Raw genomic sequence first — 24066 nt, 5'->3', positions numbered from 1 at the left:
ACTTCCTCAAAGATAATGATTTTGACTAATGAAGTAATAGACATCACTAACATGTAGCTTATCTCACTTGTAATATAAAGAGAATAGACATTAATTACATTGCATTTCGATGGATTAGCTTGCAATTTGTTTCTTCTTTTTAATATAAATAGAGCTCAAATACTTTGGGACTATTCTTTTTGTATCCTATTCACACTTTAATACATCCAGTGTTCCAGCAGGGACAAGCCTGCAAGTGTGATTGTTTACAAAACATGAGTGAAAGCAGTAAGATGAACTCCAAGACACACAGAAGAATCTGATATCACATGGATCCAAGAAATGCGGTAAGCACTTTCAAAGCTGGAATTGGGTTCCTAAACTGAAAACACCCAATTCCAAAAGTAAAAAAGAAAGCTAAAAGCACATAGTAGTAAACTCAGCAGCAGTGCATGCCAGAGGAGAGTTCAATCAGTGCCTGATACTTAAAACACCATCTTGGGAGCTAAAAGCCCAAGGTTTAAATACTTGGGTAATTTTAGATATTCTGAACGAATCTGTCTTGCTGTTGTAAAAGCAGTTTGAAGTGCTGAAGAAAGGTCAAGCAAGAACAAGTCCAAATAGAAGAAAACATCACGTAAAGCAAACCCTTGAACTCTGACTTACGAATACCACTTCACAAATGCACTAACAATTACCTGTGAGAGTCCAGCAGTCAATGAAAGGGAATTCATGAAGGGGAAAGGTCATGATACAGGGGGAAACATAGTGGTAAACAATGAGGAAAAAGCCAAGGTGCTCAGCACCTTCAATGGTCTTTAGTAGTAAGTTGTTTGCTGAATAGCTGTATCCTTAAGCTGAAAGACAGGAATGGGGAGCCCAATGAAGCCATCATAACACAAGATGAGTTAATGACCTGTTAAACCCCTTAAACACAGACAAGCCTATGGGGCTGGACAGCATACACCTGAGGGTACTGGGGAGCTGGCAAACCATTCATCAAGCCACTTTCCATCATTATCATTAGTAGTCCTGGGTAGCCGAGATCCCAGCTAACTGGAAGTTAGCCAATGTGATGTCCCACCTATAAGAAGGGCTGGAAGGAGGATCCAGGGAACTAGAGAGCTGTGAGTCTGAGTTCAGTGCCAGGGAAGGTCATGGAGATTATACTGAGGGCTATCACACAGCATTGCAGGTCAAGCAAGTGAGTCAGCATGGATTCATGAAGGGCAGGTCCTGCTTGACAAACCTGATCTCCTCGTACAGCAAGGCGACCAGCATAGTGGATAAGGGAAAGATTGTGAATGCTGTTAACTGGTACTTTAGTAAAGCCTTTGACACTGTCACAGAATCCTCCTGGAGAAACTGGCTGCTCATGGTTTGGATGTGTGGACACCGGATGCACGACCAGGATCAAAGAGTGGTGCTGAGTGGAATTAAACCCAATCGGCAGCCAGTCATATGTAGTGTTTCCCATGTATTAGGGACAGTTCTATTTAATATCTGTATCAATTATTTGGATGAGGGAAGTGAGTGCACCTCAATAAGTCCTCAGGTGACACCAAATTGGCTTAATCTGCTTGAAGGTAGGAAGGCTCTGAAAAGGGATCTGGACATGCCACATTCATGGGTCAAGGTCAGTTGCATGAGATTCAACAAGGCCAAGTGCTGGATCCTGCACTAAATCCACAACAATCCCATGCAATGCTACAGGCTTGGGGCAGAGTGACTGGAAAGATGCTTGGCAGAAAAGGATTTGGGGATTCTGTTTGACAGATGGCTGCATGTTGCACCAGCAGTGTTCTCAGGTGACCAAAAGGGCCAACAGCACCCTGGCCTGTATCGGCAATAGTGTGGCCAGCAAGAGTAGGGCAGTGGTCAGCACCAACCAAAACAATTCTATGATGTCATGTAGTAAAAACGTATGTTTTAAAAATAGTGGCTATCAGTGTGTAATTAAAAGAAAGGTGCACACACATAATGGAGCCACTTAAATTTTTAATCTTGAATGTCTGCAGTGGCTAATGATGTTTTTGTTTGGGTTTTTTTCAAATCCCAAGGTAGATAGTAGGCATTTTTCACTTTGTCTTACAAAATTATGATTCTCCATCTAACCATAATCAAAGTAATCCATAACAAATGACAACAAGTTTTGCCATATTTTCATATAATTACACTCTTTTTTTTTACATCCCATAAAAGCTCACTTTTATTTAATATATATGTAGATGCAGTAAGAATTTTGCAGGAAACGAGATTAATTGGAAGACCTTTAGCAAAATGGATAGCCATAAAAATAGTTCTCTTCATTTTACATTGGAATTTGATTACTCATTTGAAGAAGTAATAAAAATGCCTAGGAAAAAGACTGGCTTCCTTTTTCTCTCAATTCCATTTCTTGTCGTAAGTCTAATACTGAAGGCAAACACTGGAATTTCTTAAATCCCTGATAAAAACAAACTATGGCAGACTGTCAGATTCTGCTCAAGCAGAATCAAACACGACAGAGGTTGCTATGGACACTGTGTTGTTGGATTTGAAGTATCTCCACGGATGGAGACTCTACCACCTCTCAGGGAAACCTGTCCCAGTGTTTGATTATAATCACAGTGAAAATTACTTTCTTCACATTTAGATGAAGTTTTCTAAGTTTGTTCACTGTGTCTCTTGTCCTGTCACCGGGCACCACTGAAGAGAGTCTGAGTTCACCTTCTTTACTCTCTTCCATCAGGTATTTGTACACATTGGTAAGATCCTCAAGCCTTCACATCCTCTGGATAGCATCCCTCTCATCAGGTGTGTCAGCTCCACCACTTAGCTTAGTGATGTCTGCAAATTTGCTAAGGGTGCACTTGGTCTCACTATGTCATTGATGAAGACAGCACTTGCTCCCAATATGGGCCCCTCAGGCACATCGCCTGCCACTGACTTCCATCCAGGTATTGATCCATTGATCACCGATAGTGGTCGCCATCATGTGCAACTTGTCCACCAAACCTTCAGGACTTTTTCTGTAAAGCTGTTTCCCACCTTACCACTGCACCTCCTTGCCCATACTTGTGCATGGGCACAAGTCTGTAGTAAGTCTGTATCCAGGGCAGTACTTAGCACTTCCATCTGGTGAACTTCCTGAGGTTTCTGAACACTCATTTTTCCAGCCTGTCAAGGTCCCTGTGAATGGCAACACATGCTTCTGTTCCATCAGCTAGTCGTCCCAGTTCTCCATTGCCTGTGAACGTGCTGAGGGTGCAATTCCTCCCATCATCCAGGTCAGCAATGGCATCTCTATCAACTGTTGGAGTATACCAGTAGTGACTGACCTCCACATAGGAGTCTGTGCCACTGGTCACAAGATTTTAACCCCCAGCAGTTTCCAACATGTCACTGCTGAGTTCTCTAGTCTACACTGAACCAGTCTGTTTATGAGAATATTACAGAAGACAAGTGTCAAAGCCTTGTGAAACACTTGACAAAGTATATCTACAGCTCTCACTCAGTTCACTGAGCTAGCAATTTTATCTTAAGTGGCTACCAGGTTGGTCAAGTGTGATTTCTCATTTGTAAATCCATGCTGACTACTCCCAGTCATCTTGAATCTATAACAGGTAGAACAGAAGCTATCCCTCCTAATACTAAAAGCCTCAAGATTCCATCCCATCACCACATGGGGATTCTCTATTTCCTATCTCAATGAGCATAATATATTCTTGCCCCTCCCTCAGTACTGCTGGAAATTCATGCTCTTCTGTTCCCAGAGTTTTGGGGAAGATCTGGTCAATTTCCTTCTTTTCAGCAACAATATTGTGCAGCTGGTGAATTCCTCTAACAGCTCATTGACCTGATGACTAGACATCCCACCACTGCACACCTCCTGCAAGGAGCCCAGTTTCCACTGCCCCAACAAGAGGACTCAGCCAGCACCTAAAGCCCCAAATCTGGACCCAAAGCTGGATTATCTGTCAGCATCTTCATCTATATTTAGGTCTCTCACAGACACAGGGGACAGGAATTCACATAGCCACTGGGGACTACATTCTGGAGTAGGCTCAGTACTGCAGAAGACATAGATGCTGTTATGAGCAGCATCCATGTCCCCTACTATACAAGCTGCTGCATCTATTAATGATCAAAATAACTCACTGCAATGCACATGTAAAGAAGTCTAGCAAAGGTATGAATGAAAAGTTTATTTTCACTCATTCACTTTGGGAATGAAACCTAAGGCAGCTCCAGATCCTTCTCTTAGAACTCCAGGTTTCCAATTTATGTCCCAATTAGCATGATTACTAAGGTAGAAATTTCTAGGAGCACTAAAAGCTTGCTCACCAGTTCTTCCATCAAGAACACCCTTTTAACTTATTTGAGAATTAACTAAAACATCATAAGCAATGAAGTTAAGTCTTAGACTTACCTCCTACAATCTCTCACCTTACTCTGCTTCCACAGAGACCACCCACTGACAAAATATCTCACCTGTGCAAATTTGTGTATCTGCTCCACCACAGCTGCAAAGAGGGCATGGACACTTTCATCAATTAGACTCTGCATGTAATGCACAGCTTCTTCATCAGACAGGTCCAAACGAAACTTGTCTTGCACCTGGAAGAGGTGGAGATGACAACAATAAAACAAACACTATTCTATCTGAAATGCACAGCAGCAAACAATCATTTCGTTACTAGATATTCTTACATTGCTTGCAGGAAACTAATTGCTGCCACCTAATATGTTTTATTTCCAGAAAGACAAATTTCAAATGAGGTGACCACTTGCGGAGAACCTTAACTTCACCTACCTCAGTCTTGCATAATGAACTAAGCAAAATAGTATCAAACCATTTCTACATTAAGTACGCAAATTCTAGTTTATCTGTGAAAATCTCTTTTACACAGTATTACTATTGAGATAGAATGCTTCACATTGTAGGGAAATTGTTTCCGTGATTAATTGCCCTATTTACCTCCTATCTGAATTTGTCCAATTTCCACCTCAGCTGAGCTCATTAAACAACTGTCCACCAAATTTACATTTAAGAACTGTCCCTCAAATTCTCTAAGCATTCAAGCTTTTTAGCTTTCACCTGAATATGACCTAGAAGACTGACTCTATGACGTAATTAAGTCTTCCCTGAACTTTTACCATCCATTCATTTTATTTAAGAATTGAGAAAAAAGCAAGTAAAAACACAACAAAGTTTTTAGTAAGGTAATATTTGTGAGATAGCACCTTCTCTTGACATTTTGTATTCTGTGCACCAAGGATACTGCATATACAGCCTCCTGTGATAGACAAAGCCATTAATTAATGAATTATGAAAAAATAATTATAATTTTTAATTTATTAATATAAAAATCATTAATAACCTTTAAACAGTATTTATATGCAGATTCTAGTGCAGAGTCATGGAATATATCCCATAAACTGGTACAGTATAATAATTTTGAACCAAATTAGAAAAATGCAAAACAGGTATTAAGAACCAAGGTTGCAGTTCTGACACTTGTCCACCAACTTGACAAGATGCTTCTGGCTGCTAAACAGCTAGAAGCGAGAAGGTGTCAGGGCATACAATCAAAAGAAACCTTTCAGAGACTTAAATCAATTTTGACCACAAATCAAAGCTCCAGACATCCCCAGGGAGGCTGCTTATAAACCACAAGTTACAGTACCATGTGGGCTAAAGCACGCGGATCTAAACAGAATCTTAACTGGTGTTAAACACGTTGCTATGCTGTTGCTATGCTTGCTGGCTGCCGAAGCTAAGGAACTTGTGGGGATCTGATGCTGACTCCCAGGGTGGTCCCTTCTGGACACGGTGGAGGCAAGCCTTCTTCTCCCACGGCTGTGGGAGTGCAGCAGGCTCTCTTGAGCAGCTCCATTGGCACTGCGGTCCTGAGGAGTTGGCAAAGCCCTGTGGGAGAGCAGTTCCCCTTTCACAGCAGCTTGGGGGTGGGGGTGGGGGTGGGGTGAAGGGTGCACTGAAGAGCAGCGTGGCTTTCCCCTGCTCAGCTTGAGGCTCGGACTTAGACAACAGTTAAACACGGTAAACACCTTTAGCCAATGACAAAGCATATGGCTAGAATTATGCCCAAACTTGGAAGAAGCACAAGCATCCCACAAGGTGGGTGCATGGTCTTGTTTACCCCAAAAAAGGCATACTGTGTTGTTTATCCCGACTTGGTGACTCTTGGCCTTTTGTTTACTCATCTTTGGCTGAGTACGCACTCCAGAAAGGAGAGGGATGGGGAGATGTGAGCAAAACATGTTGGGACAAGTTTTGGCAATATTTGGGGCATAATTCTGGGCAGAGGCTCCTTCACCACACCTCCCTCTTAGAAAGAGAGCAAAATATTCAAGCTTTCAGTTTAATATTACTTTGCATTACCTTAAAAGGCAATGTATTCCAGAATACTGTTCTTCAGTGCTACAATAAAAAGGGTAAATTAGCCTGCTAAGTATGGAAAGAAAACACCGCTTCAGGCAAAATACTGTCATAACTCTGTTGCTGATGAGTTTGAAATAAGCGTAACTTTTTTTCAACTTTCTCTCAAAAGAAGTTTGATGATTTTGAAAGAACAGATTAAGCCAAAAAAGTTCAACTCTCCAGGAAGCAAGTACCAGGGAGAAATTTAGATGATATTTCAGGCAAATATTACAGAACTTTTATAAGAAACATGAAGAAAAGGAAGCTTATTATCTCCCACAGACATAGTTGTAGCGAAGACACCACATGCCCAGAACTATGCCCCCAGATACCAGCAAACTTGTCCCAACATGTTTGATAAGTCCCCCCTTTCCACCCTCCTTTCAGGAGAGGACAAAGGCCCAGGCGCCAATCTGTCTCTTAAGGGGTAAACAACTGCATGCACCCATCTCATGGCATGCTTATGCTCTTTCCATCTAAGGCCATGATTCTAGCTTCACGTTTTCTATAGGTCGAAGCAGGTTGTTGACAAGTATGCCCATTGGCCAGCTCCAGCCTCGAGAAATCTATAAGTACTACTCCATTTGTTTACTACTTTGCTCTCTCCTTTTGCCCTCCCTCGCCATGTAAGCTTGCACTGTGTAAGCTGTAAATCTTCTCACACGGAAACATACTAGAAGCCTCTGCGATACATAAAGAAGCCAGCCCACCAAGCTGCTCAAGGAACCAGCAAAGGATGACCCCTTTGCTGATGCAGAAAGCCAGCGTCGTAAGCCCACGTGAGAGGACTGAGGAAAAGCCCCGAGGGTAAGCTTTAGTCCAGAAGAGGAAGGACTAAGCCTAAGCATGGCAGTCCAGATCTGCTGCAGCCGTAAGCAGAAACGCATCTTGCATGCCCCCGCCATTTGCAGGAGAGAAAATGAGCCACCTACTGTAGCTGCTCCACAGCCCTGTGTCATCAGGGTAAAGCATCTGGGATTTCCCTGAGAGAAAGAGAGAGAGAGAAGATATCCTCTCCTTTGAGATCACATCAAGACTGCATTGTAACCTTAATGAGAAGCAGTCGCTAAGATTCAGCATAATCAGCTCACTTCGAGCCGAGCTGAGCCGAGGGGGGAAGCGCTGCTTCACCGCACCCCCCAACTGAAAACCGCCTACTGGCAACCTGCCGTTCGGCGGAAATCCTTGCCCCTCCGTGGCCGCAGGAGGAGAAAGCCTTGCCCCCACCTGTGGAGGTGGGAGGAGAAAGAAAGTCACCGCCCGGATGGGACTGGCAGCCGAGCAGACAGTCCCGGCAGACAAGCAGCAAGCAGCCAGCGTAACCCAGCAACTCGTCACGCTACAAAGAAATAGTGTATCTTTCCATGTGTGCAACGTTCAGTAACATTCTATTCAAAGCACCCGCGTGTAGCCACGTGATATTTCTAGCTTGACTTGCCTCATAATAACATTGTAAATATGTCTGTACATAGCTAGAGCCGCCAGTGTCTTGTCGAGTCCCCATCTAGTGGACAAGTGGCGGAACTGCACCTTTCGTTCCCTTAACTAGAAATCGATTCTGTAATTATAGTTGGGCATAAATGTAAATATTAAACCTGTTACAGACTGTATTTTTACAACTGTGCATTCGAATCAATATATATATGATGATTAATTGGTTACTCATAATTTTAATTAATAAATAATAATTTTCATAATCCATATTTCATAATTAATAATTAATAGCCATCATCCTCCATCCCTAATCATCCCTCCCATGACAATAGTAGATGTTTGACAGCCTATGAAGCACACAGAAGAATCCTGATGAATTTAATGGACTATTCACATGTGCAATTACACACAAGCTTAAATACCTCCATAAACTAGAGCACAGACTCCTACTAGATGTATTTTCAGTCTTGTAGAAAAGATAATGTAATGAAGTGATGTAAAAGTGAAGTAAAATTGCCAACTCCAGTTTCAAATTAAAAAAAAAAGTCAGTGTAATGCACTTCTGTAATTCACAACTCTAATAATCAAGCACTTAGTGATCATCTAATTTGTTCACAGACCTTCTCAGGATGTCTTGCAATTAGTGCTGTTAAGATGAAGCTTCATTCTATGGAATTAATGACTATTTAAACCCAGTTTCCACCAGCAGGATTAAATGCTGCTGAATACTAATGTTTGCATGAAAGTTTTTCAGCATCACAATTAAAACCGACTGCTGCAATCTAGACAAGAGGAAACAAGATGAAAAAGTACTTACTGAGCTATTACAGCAGTAACAAACTAATATGCATGGACTTACAGTTCATGTAGCAAAACTGTCAGGAATTCTTATTTGAAATCTCTGAGTTCCAAAATAAACCATGTAATATAAAAGTTCCTGACAGGGGAGGTGTAACTAGGAATATAATCTTTCATGGTGGGAAAAGCAAAAGTGAATTTGGAGTAAGAATCTGATGCTTTATATAATCATCTTATTGTGGTAGTTTTAGGCTGTGCCTAGAAAATTTTCCACAGATCTTGAACACAAAGTAGTAGAATGTAAATAGATTACTATTGGATGTAAAAAGAAAAACAATGATAAGGTCCCAATAATCCCAACACAAAAGTCAGTTCTGTACACTAACTTTCTCTCTTTTTTGCTTCTATGCCTTAGCAGATACTAGCTCTTGCTTCTGCTAGCTTTGCTGACTTTGGCTGCATTGCTTTGTTGGGGCTAAGTATTAATAAACAGCTCCCTCTGCTTTTCTTCTTTCTTCCCTTGATGCATGTACAGGGGGTGATGGGAGCAGGGAGGAGGACACTGTTGGTAGCCCCCTGATTTGTCCAGGGGGCGTTCTTGTGTTGTCTATAAATTGCATATGTAAATATTGTATACTTTGTACATATCCATTGCATTTCACATTTAGCTTCTAGTTTTGCTTGTAAATACAGTTTCATTTGCTTTCTAACTGAGCTGGTCTGGCAATTTTATGCTGGTGGGGAATTTTCAATTCACCACACTTATTCTACAAATTCATGAAAAATGACCATCGTGAAGGTATCAAAAATCACAGAATCACAGAAACATTCAGGTTTGAAAAGACCCTCAGAATCACCAAGCCCAACTGATAACACTACTCCACAAAGTCCACCCCTAAACCATATCCCCAAGCACAACATCCAAATGACCTTTAAATACATCCAGAGTTGGTGACTTAACCAGCCCCTGGGCAAACCATTTCAATGCCTGACCACTCTTTCTGTGAAAAATTGTTTCCTGATGTCCGGACCTGTACTACTGTAACAGTGTGAGAGCTGAAATCCCCCTCTCACACCAACAATGACCAGGCTAGCTCAGTCTGGAAGCAAATAAAAGCTGTATTTACAAGCAAATCTACAATCTAGAATGAAATGCAATGAATATTTACAAATAGACACTATTCACAACATTTACAAATATGTACAGTCAACAGAAAAGCACAACCAAGCCCCCTTTTCTTCCCCTAAGGGGCCTTCCCCCTCAGCCAGAAGGAATCCCCCCAGGCCTCCCTGGCAAAAGGCAGAGAGTCAAGAAGCAGACAGGCTGTTAAACTTAGCTTCTCAAGGTCAGTGTGTTATCTTCAGCCAGAAAAGCAGCAGACAGACAGAAGCTGAGCAAGCCGAGAACTGCCCAACTCCCTAACCTTGCTTTGAGTAGCAGTTCTTAAACATTTCTATCTCTCCAATGGAAGTGTTTAGAATAATCATTATTTTGCTTTCCTACACCCAGTAGTGACTTATTTACATTCTTTCTCTTTCTCTGCTTGAACTTTATGAAGAAAAATTAAAAAGTCTTAAAACCATCACAACTACCTATCTACTTAAAGAGTCCTTTGAATTAAGAGAACTGTTTTAGGTTAGTCATTAGTATTTGCCAAAAAGAAAAGAAATACACTTGATGAATCTAGTTAAACATTTGCTTTGTTTCCATACAGGGAAGTTTTAAATCCCACACAGTATACACAAGATTTTAAACATCAGGTTTCAACAGCAGAACTTAAAGATTAAAAGACTGGATAAAGAACTACAAAGTCCATGAAGATACTGACATTCAGCTTCAAGGTTTCAAGTTGTCCACTTCCTATCTCCTGCACAGTGGATAGCTTAATAACAAAACATTAAGAATCAAGATTGCACAGTTCTATGAATCTCCATGACTAAAAATTTTATTATACTTCAGTTCAATTTGAAGTGTTCTGTAAGACAATCTCCAGAGGTCTCTTCCAAAGCCTGCCGTTCTATGATTCTATGCTTTCTAGAATAGTTTAAACAAGGATTAAAGCGCTAAGATACAGGCAGATGAGCGGTAGGGTAACAAAACCATGTATCAATTTTAACTATGCTTTTAATGAAGATGACAAAGCCACCAAACCTCCAAAAGACCCCAACATCCTGTGAGACCCCAGTTAAAAATCAGAATTAACTTCCTCTTTTCTTCTCTGTGCCAAAACACTTCAACCCAAATACAAGCTGGGTTCATAAATTTACAGTAAAAAATGCCATAATCCTATGATGATGTACCCTGATTAAACACTGACTAGAATCATACCTCTTAAATTTTAAGTAAAGCAAGTCCAATACCAAAAATGTTGGTATGAGGAAGCAGAACATCAAGGGAGACAGCCTAGAAACAGAAAAGCTGGATGTGAAGCTGCAGAATCCCAAATGGATGGAAAGATCAATGTCTGCTTAAGCAAAATAAGCTCCATGGCAATGTGACACATACAGGAAATAAACCTCCTCAGAGTGGCACATAAAATAAATACTGAAACAAACAGACTCTAGCCAAGAAAAAATGAGTTTATTTTTCTTGTAAACTTCTTCATGGCATTAATAAATCGCAGAAACATTTATTTCCCAGCTCTGCCTTTTAGCAAATATTTGTATTTTCAGTTCAGTGAGAAAGGACAGATAGGTACTACCTAAAAAGGCATGTTAGCCACCAAATCAGAAGTCCTTTCTATTTCATTAAACTTGTCAACTGAACTATCAATTATCTGTTGACTGACTCCAAAGGAGGACAGAGGTGGGGAAAAGAGAATAGGGAATTTTACTACAATCCACATGAAGGAATTACCACAATTAGCTCGGACTTAGAAAAAAAATTGCTCAGAAATTCCTTCTGTACCTCCAGGCACATTGTATTTCTCCCTCATCTTTGATAAGCTCAATGTAAGAGAAGCAAAACATGTCTTCTTTCTCTTCTTGCTTGTTTCCAAGCAATTAGGCTACTTATTTTCTCATTAAGGGGGGATGAGACCTAGTGAAAGTTTGCACAGATTTGCAAACATAGAAGGTGCTTTCAGTGTTAGACTCTGTAGTAAGAGAACTCTCCACTCACTTGAATAGTGTAATTTTAGCCAAAGGCGCTATCAAAACTGAAGGTAACAAACAGCAGTTACCCTAGTGCTTGCTGAAGAACAGGTATTTGAGCCACGTTCTCAAGAGCCTTGCCTGTAAATGACATCTTTGCAGCACCTGAAACATAGCTCAGTCAATTAGAACACTGTCCGTTAATGCCTGCTGAGTTCTTTGTGTGCCAATGAATCACTGGTTCCTGATGTTTTCTAATTTAAAGGTCAAACTTGCTATGAGGGACAGAGAGAATCCATCTGTCTTTCCTGGAGAAAAATCAAAAGCTTTTAATTATTAGAAAGTGACAACACTGAATTTATTAGCTGTATCGGAAGAGTGATGGTCTATTTCTTTCTTATGCAAAACCGTCTATATAACTGACTCCAGATTTTAGTCATTACTACTTAAATTTATAGCACTTGCTAATTTAAAAAAGCCAAACAATTAGCAATTAGTGTTGCAGCTGTACTGGAAATGAAAAAGCAAGTAGCACTGGCAGAAGAAAGGGGCATGTGTGGAAATCCTCATTGTGCCATAAGTTATGAATTGATAAAGAGCTATCAGCCATGGTAACTGAGAAGTGGAAAGCACAGGCGAAGAGTGGAAAATTTAAAGGGAATTACCTCAGAGACCACAGAAAGAGAAAGGCAAACGAAAGAAACTTCCACTACGTCTCTATTTAATTTCGTTTTGTGACATTTTTAAGCCAAAAAAAGTTTTCGGAGAGTTATCAGTATGAGATGGTATAACAAACCATGCGGTGAAGCACACTAGACCAACAGTTTTCTTTATAAACAATAGGCAGAGGACAAAAGGAGATGAAAGGATCAAAAAGACAACTATTTTTAAGCTCTGAAGCTACCTTTCCTTGGCCAAAATTGGCAAATGTTTTAATACTAAACAAATCACCAGGAATTTAAAGAGACTTCCTAAGGTTTTGAGGATGGGGACAATTTTGTGTAGCTGGTAATCAAACCTAGCATGGCCAAGTCAACCACTTAAACCATGTCCCCAGATCTGTTGCACTGCGCAAGAGTATTGACAAGTGCAGGAAGTCACACCTGACTTTGTTCAATCTCATACTATTGGCCTCAGCCCATCAATCCAGAAGTATTTCATGCCTACTTGGTTTCAACTTTATAGAATCATAGAACTGTTAGGGTTGGAATGGACCTCAAAGATTACCTAGTTCCAACCCACCTGCCATGGGCAGGGACACTTCACATTAGACCAGGTTGCTCAGAGAAACATCCAGCCTGGACTTTAAAACCTCCAGCAATTGCGACTTCTACCACTGCCCTGGGCAACCTGTTCCAGTGTCTTACCACCCTCATGGTTAAAAACTTCTTACTAACATCCAATCTGAATCTACCCATTTCTATTTTTTTTTCCATTCCTCCTAGTCCTATCATTACCTGACACCCTAAAAAGTCCCTCACCAGCTTTCTTGCAGGCCCCCTTAAGATACTGAAAGGCCACAATAAGGTCTCCTCAGAGCCTTCTCTTCTCCAGACTGAACAGCCCCAACTCCCTCAAGTTTGTCCTCACAGGAGAGGTGCTCCAGCTCTCTGATTATCCTTGTGGCCCTTCTCTGGACATGGTCCAACACGTCCATATCCTTCTCGTATAGCTGCACCTACTATAACATTGCAGTATCAAAGACCTCTATGTCAAATGAGCTGTTCACCAAAATAACTGAAGTATAATATTCTCTTCAAAAAGCATTTATCTAAGAATTTTTTTTCCTACTATATTTTTGTTGTAGCTTAATCATGAACTAGTATTCTGATTTATGACTGTACTTAGACAAAAGTAACCTGTGTAGTTACTTTAGTAACTTGATTTCAGCTGCTTGTGAGATCAGAGTCTCACTGGCTCATCAGACCTTTAAAGCAAAAATGAGAGCTCCAAAAAACAACGAATGAGTATTACTACAGCACAAACAAAAGAATACGCCGACTATGAACTTCCATCTATGCTATTAAGCAGGATGCTTTCTTAGATACAGAAACATTTGTAAATCTCCACGTTTGCCTTCTGTGAAAGTGCTATCATGGTTGAAATGCCATTGACTTGGCTCACACAAAGGTAATTTAATTTTGCAGGTCAATCCAAAATAGATCTTTAGCTGATTTGAGTCTGTTGAAATATATATGGATTTTTTGTTTAAAGATATTTAAAAAAAAATCAACTGCGATGCTGAAAGTATTTGTTCAATTTGTTCAAGGTACAGTATTAACTTGTTAAATGACTGAACAAACTTGCCACTCAACCCAAGAGACGCAAGACACCTTGTTCTAACAAAGCTCAAAACTGATTTGACACAGGCTAATGAGTATCTAATGTCCAAAACAAGTTTCCTAATACACTATTTTAAAATAATAATGACCTAATTCAACATTTTATAATTGGCTAAGATGACTCAGATCCTAGCCCATTTACAGCTGATTAGCTAACATTTTTTAAAGCAAAAAAAGTGAAACCAAAATTGAGAACTAAAGAAAACAATTATTGTCACAAGAGGTTTAAACACAGTTGTATGCATCCAGTAGATCATAATAAAACAACTGCTTTACAGAAAAGTCCACTGTCCTTCTACTCTTTGGGGATCACATTTTGATGAATTATTTTTGTAGAGATTCCAGAAGTCTACTTAACAGATATTTTTTTTTTTAAATCAAAATAAACCAAGTCTGTCTAGTCAACAGGATTAAAACATCTGAGCTGTAAGAATAAATGAAGATTTATATGAAATAACAATACTTATGGGAAGGCTGAACAAGTTAAGCAATTTGGTTATCTTTCTGATAATATGTTACTGTGTGAGTTTTGTTTTGGTCTTTAAAGGAACAAAACCACTGTAAATGAACTTAGAGAACTTGGGAAAGTATAACCTTTCTCTCAAAACATCTGAAAATGTGAAAGTGATTTGCAATCCTGATCAGAAATGCTTGCCTTACTGGTTCAGTTCTAGCTCTTTTCACATTTTGAAGACTCTGTGAATAGACTTGAATCTACCACAAGGGCAAAAGTCACAGTTCACCAAACTGCTGCTTTGTCAGAGCTCAGTATCCCAATAACTAATTGTTGCATTTGATCTGATAGTATCAGTCATGTTAAACTAACAACTAAGCGTACATTCTTCTCATGCAAACATGGCACTGTTATTTACACTTTGTAATTGAACTTAGAGGGACCTAATTCTTAGCTCTTAAGCCTTTCTCCTTGATTTTGATTTCTTCCATGATCTTCAATGGGATACAAAACAATTATGTTTTACACAATCCTGAATTTTAAATACTTTATTTTACATCAGTGGACCGTAACATACTTTGTAGCTGTAGAAAACTTGACTTTCCATTGTGTATCTTGAGTTTGTTTTTTCTAGAAACTTCTATGGGAAATTAGTAAAATAGTTCTAGAAATATCTGAAATACTGAAATGTTGCTACATTAAGACAACCCTTTACAAATACCTTACAGGGTCTGAAATCCTATTATCATTAATTACAAAAAGCAATACACTCTTGGACAGGACTTTTCTACCGAGTTTACCAACATACAATACAATGTCAAGATATTAATAAGAAACAAGATTATTGCACATTAATTGGCAGTGAATTTAAGACTCTGATTAAAAAAATGTCAGAGTTCACAACAGATATTCAAGGCAAAAATGAACTCTATTACATCAAGTGACAGTGAACTCTCTACAGAGATAAGATTAAAATACCTAGCAAGTCTCGGACTTATTGCTGAGAACATGGAAGCAGCAGCACTTCTGGAATTTAGTGGAACCACTGTGATCTCTTCATGATGACTTCAACCAATTACAAACTTTCCAAAATTAGACCCTGTTCTACCTGTAGATATATACTACAGTTTCTCCCAGGATTGACTGTGCATCTATTTGTAAGCACCACAGTCTAGGAGTTTCCCCTCATTACTGTATCATGAAGCAAACACAGATGCAACCAATCACATCATCTTTATAAGGATGAAATGCACAGATGTATGTTGCAAGCATATGGTTAGGAAGCTCTTTTTCCCTTTTAGAAAGTCTCTCTACAAAGACAGAGCTACCTCAAGAACTTGTTAAGGAATGAAAGGTAATGGATCATTTTGTTTTTCTACTTTAAGACTATCTATCATGTTTTATATGAGCAACTTACTCAGTCTTTGCAGGGCATTTAGGAACAGAGATGATGTTCCAATAGTGATACAGAAAAAGATTTAGCTATTTGTTTCTTCGGAAAACAATTGAGTCGAAGGAGGGAGGGCTATCACCTTTACCGTAAAACACACCATTTCTGGTTAGCTAAGCCTTCCTTGGAAATGAAGCTGAGTAGCTACATGAATCTTTGTGTTGAGTTGAAACTAAGAAACCCTGAATAGAAATGCACAAATTCTTGTAGGCAAAAGGAAAAATTTGGTTGGAATGACCACGTTTTTCTTTAAAGGAACTGTATTAGAAAAATCATAGCCTATTGCAAGCACTGGTGATCAGCCCATTTTAGAGAAAATCCACTGCTGAAATGAAAATTACCCTGAACTGATTCCTATTGGATACACAGTCTCCACAAAGAGACATTCACTATAAGTAAGGAAATATATCAAAGCCACAATCTGCATAAGGTAATTGTAATGAAATCTAGGTGAACATTTATGAAGTACTTTTTAAGTAAGCTGATGTTGAAGCATCAAATGTAGAATGACTTAGGCTGGTGCAAATGGACAAAGTTAGAATTACATGATATGTATCTGTTTTCATAATAATCAGAAGATTTCTGGGTGATGAAGATACACCTCTCTACTAGTTTTAAATCTTCAGGAGAATGGCTTTGTACCTATAAGTGGGCTGTTTTTATAAAATCATTTTATAAAACCATTACAGGGTGCTGGACTTGATGGAACACTCTTTTATCACATGGTCTGTGCTGATTGCTTCACTTTTTAAAAGCTTCCTAAGGGGCAATCACTGTTCTTAGCAGAATGTTAAAGTGACACTTGGCACGGAGCGCGCCAGAGTACAACTGTGCACTGATACATGGACAAAAATCAATTCTGTACATGTGCTAAGTGATTTCACAAGTACATTCCTCCATCTTTAACTTCAGTTACAAATTAGTCACCATAAGCGATAGGAAGTTTCATGACATGATGACCCACGTTACTGGAAGACAAGGGAAAGCTTTCCAGTTACCTTTTTTACAGTCTTGTCAGGTTCGAGAGCAATATCTGGTATGTTGGCATCCACCATAAGAGAAAATAAGTTCAAGATCAGGTTGGAGTACCTTAAACAGAAGAGCAAATTAGATAATGCACTTTGCAAACTGTATGATAGACATCTTGAAAACAACTTCATTTAAGAAACCATCATCACCTTACTGTGAACTGGTGATGCTTCAGAAGTGCATTCCTCACAGTTCAGTTGAAAACATTTATGATTTAAAAAAAAAGATACCTGATATTAGCAACAAACAGGCTGGTCTGGCTTTGTTAAAATTTTCTAAAACTTGTCATAATATTTACTCAGAGACATGTCCCCTTTTCAAAAAGGGTAAGAAGGAAGAACCAGGGAACTACAGGCCAGTCAGTCTCACCTCTGTACCTGGTAAGATCATGGAGTAGAGTCTCCTGGAGGCACTACTGAGACAGAAGAAAATAGCGAAGAGGTGATTGGGTACGGTCAGCATGGGTTTACCAAGGGCAAATCCTGCCTGAAAAACCTGGTGGCCTTCTATGACAAGGTCACAACATTAATAGATGAGGGGTGAGCAACTGATGTCATTTACCTGGACCTGAGCAAAGCCTTCGACACTGTCCCGCACCACATCCTGGTCTCCAAACTGGTGACACATGGGTTTGATGGGTGGACCACGAGATGGATAAAGAACTGGCTTGATGGCCACACTCAAAGAGTGGCTGTCAATGGCTCCACGTCCCAGTGGAGGCCAGTGACAAGTGGAGTCCCTCAGGGATCAGTCCTGGGACCAGTCTTGTTCAGTATCTTTGTTGGTGACATGGACAGTGGCATTGAGTGCACCCTCAGCAAGTTTGCTGATGACACCAAGCTGTGTGGTGCAGCAGACATGCTGGAGGGAAGGGATGCCATCCAGAGGGACCTTGACAGGCTGGAGAGGTGGGCACAAGCCAACCTCATGAGGTTCAACAAGACCAAGTGCAGAGTCCTGCATCTGGGTCGAGGCAATCCCAAGCACAAATCCAGGCTGGGCAGTGACTGGCTGGAAACCAGCCCTGAGGAGAGGGACTTGGGGGTGCTGGTGGATGAGAAGCTCAACATGAGCTGTCAATGTGCACTTGCAGCCCAGAAAGCCAACCAGATCCTGGCTGCATCAAGAGAAGTGTGGCTAGCAGGTCAAGGGCGGTGATTCTCCCCCTCTACTCAGCTCTGGTGAGACCCCACCTGGAGTACTGCATTCAGTTCTGGAGCCCCTATTACAAGAGGGATATGGGCATGCTGGAACGTGTCCAGAAGAGGGCAACGAGGATGATCAGAGGGCTGGAGCACCTCTCCTATGAGGACAGACTGAAAGAATTGGGGCTACTCAGTCTGGAGTAGAGAAGGCTCCGAGGTGACCTTATTGTGGCTTTCCAGTATCTGAAGGGGGCTACAAGAAAGCTGGGGAGGGACTTCTTAGGATATCAGGTAGTGATAGGACTAGAGGGAATGGAATAAAGCTGGAAGTGGGGAGATTCAGGCTGGACATGAGGAAGAAGTTCTTCACCATGAGAGTGGTGAGAGTCTGGAATGGGTTGTCCAGGGAGGTGGTTGAGGCCCCATCCCTGGAGGTGTTTAAGGGCAGGGTGCATGAGGCTCTGGCCAGCCTGATCTAGTGTGAGGTGTCCTTGCCCATGGTAGGGGGGTTGGAACTAGATAACCCTTGTGGTCCCTTCCAACCCTGACTGATTCTATGATTCTATGAAAAAAACCCAGAGATTTCATATTATTGCAACGTTTTACGGCATCTTCTACTATAGTAAACTAAACATATCCTAGGATATTGTTGCAAAGGTTTTTTTATTGAAAAGGGTATCAGTGATAGAGCAGTATCATATAAATTAGCATTCAAACAGCTGAAGTCTTCACAGTAACATGAAATTATTTTTTTAGTTACTGCAAGGGTTTTTTTGCCATAACGATATGATTTAACCAGATCCAAGCCTGAGGCTGCTCACTTAAGCTGCAACCTGTAGGTGTACTACTCTTAGGAAGTATAAATGTCATTTAGAACTATTCAAAAAAGACAGAGTATAGTTTTCAGTTTTAACATTGTGCTGAAACTACTTGCTCATTTTTTACAGAACATTTCCCTCTTACAGGAAATTAGCTAGAAGTTGCCTTTTGAAACAGTAACTTTCAAGTTCTAAGTAAACTGAAAGTTCTCTTCCTCTATAAAAGATATCTAGTCTCTTTTCAGGAAAGCATGTAACAGACTTCAAAATCTGAAATATGCTTTGCTAAGGGCACTAGGAGCTTCATACATGATAGAAATGAATTCTTAGCAGCAGAACTTGTTTCTTAGCATGTTGCTGAATATAAATAAGCTGACAACTGCAAGAAATGCTTCGTAGATGTATTTTACGAAATAAATACTACTCAACAAAAAAAATCTAAATAGAAAAACATAATTCACAGAATGGTTTGGGTTGGAAAGATCATCTAGTTCTGAACTCCTGACATTTCATTATGTATTGGAACTAGCAATATACCTAATACACTCCAAACTAAGTTTTAGCTTTTTATAAAACAAACATCCGAGACAAAGTTTGGGCAGAAGTCTTCAGCGTCTAATTTGTTTCAACTGTTCTCCTTCACTTTCTCATGGGAAAGAGGTAAATTACTTTTATCACAGACTGAAAGAAAGAGAACTTACTCTACCCTTCTGTTTCAGATCTGGATAAGAAATCTGGCAGTGAAGTTGCTTTGGTACCAGGAACACACACCACAGATTTTAATGAAACTTCTTCCTATTTGCCTGAAACACGCAAATCTCATTTTAAACATACTTAAATCGTAACAGCTACGTTCTCTCAAGTCTCTTCCTATGTAGCTCCCATTGGTGGTTTTCCCTTTGAACTGACCCAGGAGTTGAGTCTGAGAGTCCCTTTTGCTCTTGAACCACATACAGGAAAAGATCTTATGAGCACACAGGTTACTGGTCTTATTTAAATGAGATTTCAAAGATGTAGGATGATTGCCAGGTACCAGTTATGAATTAGTTCTGCTCCACACAATGAAGAAGTCTTTTGGTTCTTGGTGCTTAAAGTAAAAGCACTGAAAGTGCAAGATCAACTGACAGACCTGATCGAAAATAAATGAAAATTCAATAGGTAATTGTAGCGGGAATATGGAGCGTGAAGAAACAAAAATTAGGGAAGAACTGTTCAGTATACTATCTGCGGGTCTCTCCTCTGCCCTTTACCTCTGCCCTTTACCCTTAATGTATCTTTAACTCAGCAATCAACTGGATTGCAGTCTGTGGATGATAAAAAGCTTATTAATTAAATTTGTAGTTCTTTTTAAGTTCCTTGTCAAGTTCCACACTTTAGAAAATTTATTTAAAAACTAGGACTTGATAAGAAAGGTAAGAACTTCCTACTGTAGACAGTTGGCTGTTATCCCTCCCATAGGTGATATCCCTGGCAAATATGCCTAGATATTCAAAAATGTCCATCTGACAGTCAAATTCATTCTATAACTAGATATTTTGCTGAATCATCTGAGTTACGAGGGGGGCTGGAACTAGATGATCCTTGTGGTCACTTCCAACCGTGACTGATTCTATGATTCTATGATTGCCAGGCAAGTCATATGACTCATTTTTGCCATCTACATTACAAAAGCCTCTGGAACGACTGACCTACATTCACAGGGAACAAATTAGACGCTCAGTTTTTCCAGCCTTAAGGAGCTTCAATAAACACTTAAACTCCACCTTAAATCTTTCTCCTATAAATGCATTCTTTCTTTTTCTCAAAGCTCAGTTCAATTTAACTTACAAATAAACGAGCTTAAACTCAGCTACAGTGAAGATTGATTTAACTTAGTTTGAATATGCAGTGCTAAAAATCAAGGAGGTTCTGTAAATTTTTTGAAAATAATATACCTCTCCTCCTATACAAAAGAGGCCCTATATATAACAAGAAAGAAACAGACATCCCACAGAAGTTCAAATTCTCACTGCCAAAACCTCAGATTCTGCCTTTAGTTGCTTTCTACTCCTTTATCCTTATCTACGCCCAGGCTCCCACACACTAAACCAAGGACCAAGTTTCTCACATGACTAACCCTTACTTGGGAAGGAACAATATGGTCTAGAAGATGGGTAGTTCCAGGATGGATTCTTCTGTGTTGGATCCTGCTGAGGATGTGTGAACTGGGAATTCTCACATAATAGGGGTTTGGAAATCTTTATATATGCTACTCATGTGTGAGAAAAGTGTAAAAGTCTGGTACAACCCACGTGAGGATGTAAGTTCTGCTGTCAGACACAATTCACTCTGTAACACATTGAGAACACAGGCTACTTCTTCATTACAGCACCGGTGACAAACATATGACTGATTACTGTTTTTCAAGAAAGTGGAAACCAGCTCCTGCCTCGTGAAAACAAACCTCAGAAATGAATCTAAAAATCACACCCCAATGACAGTATACCAAACCGATCCCAAACTAGAACAATGAATAAAACTATTTTTCTACTTTTAAGTTTTAAACTGTGTGTTTTCACTATGCGACACCCATTCCACCAGGAATCCTACAAAACTGAGATACAGCACTTGAGAGATGTAGAGAACTGCTTCTATACTGTGGATTGATAGAATGAAACACAAACTGATAGAGATGACAAGTAGAGTCTGCATTTGTCTTAGCAATCAGAGGTTATGATTTTACACTTCTTCGCCAGAAGAAATATTAATGAACAGGTTTGTGTCAACATGCAAAACTGCTAGAACTATGCTATTCCATCTTTAATTATGTTTTTTTTTTTTCAGTAAGAGAGTAATCTTAATGCTTAGTTCTAGCTGCTGTAATCATTATAATAATACTAACATTATCCAATGCTTTCTTTGTTGGAAACCTTAAAAGATATTTATCCAGGAAAATTTAAAAATAACTTCCTATTAAACTGAACAAATATTGGAGAGCCTGTAATTACAGCTACAATCCCAGACATTAAAAATGAAATCACCCTGACCTACAGTTTAGTTTTATATGCACAAACTACTGCTATAGTCTATGCTTAATGATGACCTTTGTAGCAAATCACTATGTAAATGAATTCAAAAGATAATCCTACAGTGATGAAACAGCCCTTTCCATTGAAACAGCTAGCTTTAAACAAGTACTTCACAAATAAGGAGTACGTTATTATGAAAGTTATCAGCCAAATTTAGAACATGGAATATACATTAGCCTTTCTGATTGTTCTCTAAAGATGTTAATATTTTTTGCCATTAACATGCTGCTGTTATTTCCTGCTTATGAGCTGTTTTTAACCCATTAGTAATGTCAGTTCACAAACCAATGCCTTACTCTTTCCGCTTTCAATAAACGAAGAACCATGCCATTTTTTTTATTGGTATCACTGATTGCTTATTTTTCATAGTACACGTACAGGACAGTGACTTGATCACCAAAAGTCACAGAAAAAGTTGCTTAAGGGCAAAAACATGTTCAAAAAGCAAGATATAATTTAATACCCTACAGGTGTTATAAAAAAGGTTATTAAGCAAAACTGGGAGCCTTAACTTGACAATTACAATCAACCTCCACAATTACAGCAGTGCTGTGATGTTTTCCTTCGTTTCATACAAATTCTTGTGCCTACAATCAGAATTCAGGTTTTGAATTTTCAGCAGAAATATTTTCTCTGATTCATTTACTCTCCTAATTTACAGTGACTCCAATAAACTCAATCACAAAAATAGTATTGTTACCTGCGGAGATGAAGAAAGGCTGTATAGCACTGCTTACGGAATTCCTGGTACTGTTCACTCTGCGTGCCTCCCATACCTTCCACCATCTCCTTATTCAGCTTCATTGGGGGAGGTAGAGGCTTAGGGTCCCGACCCAAAATATAGCCAAAGTCAATATGAAACAGTTTACCTGTCAAAGAAGGAAGATCAAACATTTCACATAGCCTCAAATCTTGATGCAGAACTTGGGGAAAAAAAGATTTAAGTGAAATCTCTAGAATATATTAAGCAGCTCTCAAAAACGCAAGTAGCTGTTTTCTGTAAGGCTTTCAACTGTATATGTTACATCTTTAGCTATCAATCTGAAATTATGAATTTTAAAAAGTGGATTTCAAGTTAAGAGTACCAAAAACCCAAGTTTTTCTTATTGTTTTTTAATATCTGAAATAAATTCACCATCAGTAGCTATTAATTGCACAGTTACATAACAGGTATTATAGAATCACATTACATTAGAGGTTGGAAGGAACCTCAAGAGATCACCGAGCCCAAACCCCTGCCAAATCAGGATCACCTAGGATAGTCTGCACAGGAATGCATCCAGATGGTTTTTTAATGTATCCAGAGAAGGAAACTACACAACCTCACTGGGCAGCCTGTACCAGTGCTCTGCCACCCTCACTGTAAAGAAGGTTTCCCTTATGTTGAGGTGAAACCTTTTATGTTCAAGCTTGTAACCATTGTTCCTTGTATTATTACTGTGCACCACTAAAAAGAGATTAGGCCCCTCTTTTTAATTTTCATAGCTTTATTCTCTCAGTAACATGCAACATGAACATAATAGTGTTACTAAGAAGTCTGAAAAATAACCATTACTAGTAGTCTTTGCATCTTCGTAATGGGTTAATAGATTAAAATATTAATAGACACATGGGTTTTATTATTCCATTTGTTTGCTGTGGTATGAAACACATTATTTCATTTGTGTGTTGAATTTACCAAAGAGAAACTAAGACTTATGATTCTACGAATGTCTATATGAAGTCACTGAATACCCAAGTATTTAGTGGGTAGTGGGTAAAATAAACCCTCCCAACCACCACTCAGATTTTAAAGCTCTTTCAAAATTATTTAAACAGCAGTTTTCAAATATCTTAAAGAAACATTATTCAATTCCAAATCTGAAATTGTACTTAAAATATGCCAAAGTCTGTTTCACACTTTTTGAATGTTAAAATGAGCCACCAGTGTGCACTTGCAGCCCAGAAAGCCAACAGTATCCTGGGCTGCACCAAGAGGAGTGTAGCCAGCAGGTCAAGGGAGGTGATTCTCTCCCTCTACGCCAATCTGCTG

The 24066-nt window shown here is 39.5% G+C and overlaps 1 protein-coding gene across 1 annotated transcript in view; it reads right to left on the bottom strand.

The window, feature by feature from the left end:
- PIK3C3 (phosphatidylinositol 3-kinase catalytic subunit type 3) overlaps positions 1 to 24066 on the bottom strand; it is a 100025-nt gene that overhangs the window by 6092 nt on the left and 69867 nt on the right. Inside the window, exons 22-24 of the mRNA XM_054398342.1 lie at positions 22735 to 22903; positions 16973 to 17063; positions 4453 to 4578 (exon numbers count right to left, since the gene is read on the bottom strand). Coding sequence (XP_054254317.1) covers positions 4453 to 4578; positions 16973 to 17063; positions 22735 to 22903 — 386 coding nt within the window. The remainder of the gene's footprint in view (positions 1 to 4452; positions 4579 to 16972; positions 17064 to 22734; positions 22904 to 24066) is intronic.

This window comes from Indicator indicator (assembly GCF_027791375.1).
Source record: "Indicator indicator isolate 239-I01 chromosome Z unlocalized genomic scaffold, UM_Iind_1.1 iindZ_random_scaffold_49, whole genome shotgun sequence".
In the NCBI taxonomy this organism is placed as follows: Eukaryota; Metazoa; Chordata; class Aves; order Piciformes; family Indicatoridae; genus Indicator; species Indicator indicator.
Note: the sequence above shows the minus strand (reverse complement) of the source record. Positions and strands in the feature narration are given on the sequence as shown.